Source organism: Orycteropus afer, unplaced genomic scaffold (genome assembly GCF_000298275.1).
Source record: "Orycteropus afer afer isolate SDZICR_OR568_19922 unplaced genomic scaffold, OryAfe1.0 scaffold00098, whole genome shotgun sequence".
NCBI lineage: Eukaryota > Metazoa > Chordata > Mammalia > Tubulidentata > Orycteropodidae > Orycteropus > Orycteropus afer.
Genome location: NW_006921685.1, coordinates 8,343,102 through 8,350,524, shown reverse-complemented (window position 1 = coordinate 8,350,524; position 7,423 = coordinate 8,343,102). Strand labels below are relative to the sequence as shown.

General features: G+C 38.3%; 1 protein-coding gene across 1 annotated transcript in view; it reads right to left on the bottom strand.

Moving 5' to 3' along the window:
* NPFFR2 (neuropeptide FF receptor 2) overlaps positions 1-7,212 on the bottom strand; it is an 18,376-nt gene extending 11,164 nt beyond the window's left edge. Inside the window, exon 1 of the mRNA XM_007942792.2 lies at positions 6,885-7,212. Within this exon, the coding sequence (XP_007940983.1) occupies positions 6,885-7,212 (328 nt within the window). The remainder of the gene's footprint in view (positions 1-6,884) is intronic.
* Positions 7,213-7,423: the final 211 nt, after the last annotated feature.

The window sequence follows — 7,423 nt, the reverse complement described above, 5'->3', positions numbered from 1 at the left end:
AACAACTCGACAGCACCTAACAACAACATGTGTACATATGTGCACATATATGCACTCACATGTGTGCATATATGGATACATATATGTATATAGATCTATGCACATACATGTACATATGTGTGCATATACTTATGCATGTATGTAGATATGTTAGCATATATGTGCATGCATGTAGATACATTCATGCACATGCACATACATACATGTATACATGTACATGAATATATGCATACATATATGGCACATTGCCTAATGATTTGTAGAAGAAAAATAAAATAAAATACAAATCAAGAATAAAAGAAGCAAGAATAAAATGGCATCAGATTTTTCAACAATAACACCTGATTTCTCAGCAGTAACAATAGAGTAACACTTCAAAAGTTCTGTGGGAAGAGATTTCGAACCTAGAATTTTATATTAAAAAAAAAGTTACTGTCAAGTCAGTTCCAACTCATGGTGACTCCATGTGTGTCAGAGTAGAACTGTGTACCATGGAGTTTTCGATGCATGATTTTTTAAATGTAGATTGCCAGGCCTTTCTTCCAAGGTGCTTCTGAGTGAACTTGAATCTCCAACCTCTTGCTTAGCAGCTAATCACATTAACTAATTACAATCAAATGTGAATATAGAACAAAGATTTGTAGCTTATAACATTACAAACATTCTTAGTGTACTCTTTCTCAAGAAGCTAATATAGGGGTAAACCAAGATAGAGGAAGACATGGCATCCAAAAAGGTGGGATTAAGCACTAAGAAGTGAAGGGAAATGTTAGGTTATCAGTGAAAGGGACATTCCAGAACAACAGCTGAGCTTCAGACCTAGAGAGCAATGTCTTCAAATAGGAAGAAGAAAACAGAAAACTCCCTTGGAATTTTAATTGGAAGGGTAGCTCCAAGGAAAAGATATAATTCACCAGTTACCTGATGTGTTTGAAGGTGTTGACAAGAGATTAAAACTCCTAGAAGAGAATTTGGCAATAGGTTAGTGATATATACACTCCCAAAACTAAGAAAATCAAAATATGAGGCCCTTATTAAATCCAGAGAGGGGTATGTTATAAGAGAGAAATTGGTATCATAGTACTCTACATGAATTAGCAGAGGTTAAGATACATATAATCATAAGAATGTATATTCTTGGTATGGATTTAACAAAAAACTAGATTGTATTACAAAAATGAGAGGAAGTCAAATTGTGAATACATATTTGTGTATAAATCCTGGGCAAGGATTATGAGATCTAAATTTACATCTTGTTTTTGAGATGAAACATAATACTGAAAATATGATATTTGGAAATATGAAATTATCAAAAGGAAAGGAAAAAAAAAAACAAGAATTGAAAGTGACGGTCTCCTGGGAATGGAAATCAGGAGTAAGGAGAAGTAATGTACATGTAGAAATAATATTTGTAATGATTTAATTAAATGTATTTATTTGGGAAAAAGATTGATTTTTTTTTTTTTTTTTTCCAACTAATAATTTTTTTTGGGGAAAAAATTGTTGTTTTTTTTTTTTTTTTGCCAAGTAAGTCTCTTGAGAGCAACAATTATTTACATTAATTCTTTCACACTTCTTGTGTCTAGCACAGTGTCTTGAGAATGTACATCCTTGATAAATATTTTTTTGAATGATAAGTATCACAAAACCAAAGAATCAAATGGATTCTATGCAGCACATGGCTGATAGAACAGGCACTTTGAACTCTCTGGCTCCTCTGGCAGAGAAGGCAAAGAAACAGACGCCACCTCCAGAGAGAAACTTCTTTTCTTTTTCTTTAGTAAACTGACTTTGAATTCTGTAAAAAGAATCCATGCGATGGTTCATTATACTGCTCTAGATATTTTCAGTATGCTGCTAATGTTTCATTTTCCTTAGATAAAACTGAGACATTGATGCATTGAGTCTATTCATTAACTAATTTGTAATTTTATTAACTAATACAGCAAATATTCATTACATGCACACTATTTACTAAAACAGAGCTTCTAGTTGGAGACAGCTGTTCCTGCACTTCTATGGTATATAATGTAGTGCTAGGTAGTAAGGAGGCACTCCTGGGAGGCATGTTTGGCTAAGCACTGAAGTGCTTAACTATTAACCGAAAGTTTGGCCGTTTGAACTTACCCAGAGGCACCTCGGAAGACAGGCCTGATGATTGTCTTCCGAAATGTCACAGTCTTGAAAACCCGGTGGAACAGTTCTACTCTGTATACATGAGGTTGCCATGGGTTGGAATAACTCTATATCAACTAACAAGAAAAGGTAATAAGGGACCAGGGGGATTCTAGAGTGGTGTCCTGTATTATGACATGAAGTTACTTATTTTATACATGTAAATTACCACTGATGAAACTGTTGTTGCTGTTAGGTGCTATCAAGTCATCTCCGACTCACAGTGATCCTATGCACAGCAGAACGAAACACCACCTGGTCCTGAGCCAGATCCATGATTCTTGCTATACTTGAGTCCATCGCTGCTGCCACCATGTCAGTCCACCTCATTGAGGGCCCTCCCCTCTTTTGTTAACCCCCCACCTTACCAAGCATGACATCCTTCTCCAGGGAAAGGTCTCTTCTGACAACATGACCAAAGTATGTGAGATGAAGTCTGGCCTCCAAGGAGCATTCTGGCTGCACTTCCTCCAGGACAGACTTGTTAGTTCTTTTAGCAGTCTATGGTACTTTCAGCATTCTTCACCAATACCACAGCTCAAAAGCATCAACTCTTCATCGGTCCTCCTTATTCATTGTCCATCTCTACGTGCATATGAGGCAATTGAAAATACTATGGCTTGTGTCAGGCACACATTAGTCCTCAAGGAGACATCCTTGCTTCTCAGCACTTGAAAGAGGTCCTTTGCAGTTAATTTGCTCAGTGCTATACGTTGTGTGATGTCTTGACTGCTGCTTCCATTGGCGTTGATTGTAGAATCAAGCAATGTGAAGTCTTTAACAATTTCAATCTTTTCACCATTTATCATAATGCTGCTTATAGGTCCAGTTATGAGGATTTTTGTTGTCTTTGTATTGAGATGTAATCCATACTGCAGACTGTGTATTCTTTAATCTTCATCAGTAAGTACTTCAAGTCATCCTCACTTTCAGCAAGCAAAGTTGTGTTGTCAGCAACACTGAAGGTTGTTAATGATTCTTCCTCCAATCCTGATGCCACATTCTTCTTCATATAGTCCAGCTTCTTGGATAATTTGCTCAGCATACAGATTGAATAAGTATGGTGAAAGGATACAACCCTGACATACTGCCTTCTTGATTTAAATCATGCAGTGTTCCCTTTTTCTGTTTGAACAACAGCCTCCTGGTCTATGTACAGGTTCCTCATGAGTACAATTAAGTGTTCTGGAATTCCCATTCTTCTCAATGTTATCCACAATTTGTTATGATCCACACAATCAAATGCTTTTGCATTGTCAATAAAACACAAGTAAACATCTTCCTGGTATTCTTTGCTTGAGCCAAGATCCATCTGACATCAGCAATGTTATCCTTCATTCCACATCGTCTTCTGAAACCAGCTTGTATTTCTGGAAGTTCTTTGATGAAACTACCACTTTTTAAAAAATCATCAGGACTGTTACCCCATCATTTCTCAAAAAAATCATTGGAAAGACATCCTACCCCCCTACACACACACAACCAAAACCTATTGCCATTAAGTAGATTCTGACTCACTTGTTGTTGTTGTTGTTGTTGTTGTTATGTGCCGTCGAGTCGGCCCCGACTCATAGCGACCCCTCCTTGGGTTTCCGAGGCAGTATCACTACAGAAGTAGGATTGCCCAACCTTCCTTCCGAGGAGTGGCTGGTGGGTTTGAACCGCCAGCCTTCTGGTTAGCAGTCAAGTGACTTAGCCACTATGCTACCAGAGCTCCTAACACTTGTTGTTAGCCACCATCAAGTCATCTCCAACTCATAGCTACCCTATGGACAGCTGAACAAAACACTGTTGTAACTCCACAATCCCTGCTATATCTGAGCCCATCATTGCAACCACTAAGTCAATCCATCTCATTGAGGGCCTTCCCCTTTTTTGTTTTCCCTCCACTCCACCAAGCATAATATCCTCCTTCAAGGAATAGTCCTTTCTGACAACATGACCAAAGTAAGTGAGATCAAGTCTGGTCATTTTCACTTCCAAGGAACATTCCATCTGCACTTCTTCTAAGATTGATTTGTTACTTCTTTTAGCAGTCATGGCACTTTCCGCATTCTTCAACAGCATTACAACTCATAAGTGCCCACTCTTCTTCAGTCTTCCTTATTCATTGTCCTGCTCTCACATGCATATGAAGTGATTGAAAATACCATGGCTTGTGCCAGGTACACCTAAGTCTTCAAGGAGAGATCTTTGCTCTTCAGCACCTGAAAGAGGTTCTTCACAGCTGATTTGCCCAATGCTATACATTGTCTGATATCTTGATTGTGGCTTCCATTGATGTTGATTTGTAGAACCACACAATATGAAGTTCTTGACAGCTTCAATCTCCTCTCCATTTATTGTGATGCTGATTATTGGTCCAGTTATGAGGATCTTTGTTTCTTTATATTGAGGTGTAATCCATACTGCAGACTGTAGTCTTCAATCTTCATCAGCAAGTGCTTCCAGTCATCCTCATTTTCAGCAAGGAAAGTTGTATCATCAGCCTATCTCAGGTTGTTAATGAGTCTCCTCCAATCCTGATGCTGCATTCTTCTTCATATAGTCCAGTTATTTGGATTATTTGCTCAGCATACAGATTGAATAAGTATGGTGAAAGGATACAATCCTGATGCACTCCTCTCTGCTTGATGCCACGTTCTTCTTCATATAGTCCAGCTTCTCAGATTATTTGGTCAGCATATAGTACAGTGAAAGTATACAACCTTAACACACTCCTTTCTTGATTTTAAATCATGCAGTATTCCCTTGTTCTGTTTGAACAACAGCCTCCTGGTCTTTGTATAGGCTCCTCATGAGTACAATTAAGTGTGCTGGAATTCCTATTCTTCTCAATGTTATCCATAATTTGTTATGATATACACAATTGAATGCTTTTGCATTGTCAATAAAACACAAGTAAATATCTTCCTGTTATTCTTTGCTTTGAGCCAAGATCCATCTGATATCAGCTACAGTATCCCTAATTGCACATCCTCTTCTGAATCCAGCTTGAATTTCTGAAAGTTCACTGTCAACATACTGCTGCAACCTTTTTTGAATTATCTTCAGTAAGATTTTACTTACATGCAATATTAATGATATTGTGGCAGTTAAGTTTGTGTGTCAACATGGCTGGGCCTGGTTGAGTGGCTGGGCAACTGGGTATAGTATTCCCCATGATGAGACTGGTAATCAGCTCTATTATGGAATCAACTATGAGCAGCTGAGTAGTTTCTTTAGGGATGTGGTCTGCTTCCTGTATATAAGGAGAAGCCTTGAGGAATGGTCAGTAGCTTATGGTAGGCTTGGACCCTGCCATGTAGATGTGTGGTTGTTCAGCAGCCAGCCATGCTCTGCTGACCTTGGGACTTACAACGGACTTGAATTAATGGCCTACCATGTGGTTTGGTAACGTCGGAACTGTGCTATTTTGTTTGTCAACCTTGGGCTTGTTAGCCTCAGCAGCCAGTAGCTGACTGAGTGAAAAGATGCCTCTAGCTTCAGTGGGCTGGGAGCAAGAGGCAGAGCTGCAGCCCAAGGTTTAGGGGCTTTTACACAGCCCCTAGAGCCTTGCACTTGGAACTCGGACTTCTAGGCTCCTGAACTGTAAGAGAATAAACTCCTGTTTGTTCAAGCTATCCTATTTGTGGTATATTCTTGTCAGAGCAGCACTAGGTAACCAGAACAGATATTATTCGATAATTATTTCCACATTCTGTGGGATCACCTTTCTTTGGAATGGGTACAAGTATAGATCTCTTCCAGTCAGTTGGCCAGGTTGTTGTCTTCCAAATCTCCAAATCTCTTGGCAAAGCTGAGTGAGTGCCTCCAGTAAAACATCCATTTGTTGAAACATCTCAGTGAGTATTCTGTCAGTTCCTGGAGTCTTGTTTTTTTTTTTTTTTTTTTTTTCCATTTCCCTCAGTGTAGCTTACATTTCTTCCTTCAATATCACTGGTTCTTGATCATATATCACCTTCTGAAATGGATGAACATCAACCAATTCTTTTTGGTACAGTGACTCTGTGTATTCCTTCCATCTTCTTTTGATGTTTCCTGCATCATTCAATATTTTGCCCATATAACCTTTCAGTATTGCAACTCGAGGCTTGAATTTTTTCTTCAGTTCTTTCAGCTTGAGGAATAGTGACCCTATAAGTCAGAGTAGAATGGCCATGAAGGATTTCCAAAGCTGTAAATCCTTGCAGAAGCAGACTGCCACATCTTTCGTCCATGGAGCAGCTGGTGGATTTAAACTGACTTTTTGCTTAGTAGTTGAATACTTTAACCATTGCTTCACCAGGGCTCCTTCCAGCTAACCACAGGACAGCCTCAATTAATATGCATGTTAGAGTGAAGACATGCATCAATGTAAACCTGATTTACCAGTTCTTTGGCCATTATACTCCATAATATGTTTGATGATATTTCTTCTATATTATACCTTGCTTGAACTGTACTGAGAATATTCAAGGCTTGGATAAGAAGTACTAGAGCTCATTCTCTGATGACTTCCAATGAAAGTCTAATCATATTTTTGTTTATTTGTGCATTGTCTATCCTCCCCTATTATAATGTAAACCTTATAGGACAAGCATTGGAGCTACGTTTGGAACTCTATAAATATCTACTACATGAATGAATGAATGCCCCTGCTATGAATTCAGAGAAATAGGACCACCATTTTATCATATCACCTTTGCATTGCACACCAGTCAACATACCTGCTATTATATTGTCCAGTAGTGTTATGGGCATACAGAATATGCCAACTAGTAAATCACTTATTGCGAGGTTCAAGATGAAGAGATTAGTGACTGTATGCATGTGTTTGTTCCTCATTACAATGAAGCAAACCACTGTGTTTCCCACCATGCACAAGAAGAAGATCAGAAAGTAGGAAATAATGAAGACCGCTGCCACTTGAGGCTGGTGGAGATAATAATTCACATAGGTGATATTAATTTCTGAATACAGAGCATGTTTTGTGTCATTGACACTCCAGATGTGAGTCCAGTTTTCAGAAGAGCTGGAGTCCCATATCTCACTCATAATGGACCTTAACGAAAGAGAGGCAGAGAAAAAATGTAATTAGAAATCTTCAGAAAATAAGTTCAATGCCTGAGTTTAAGAAATATACTTATAAAATGGCATGAAATTTTGATAAACATATAATAATCCATGATATTTTCATGGAACTGAGTTACCAATAAAGAATTCAGTTTACTAGGATTTTAGCCAAGACCATTTGAATATTCCATTT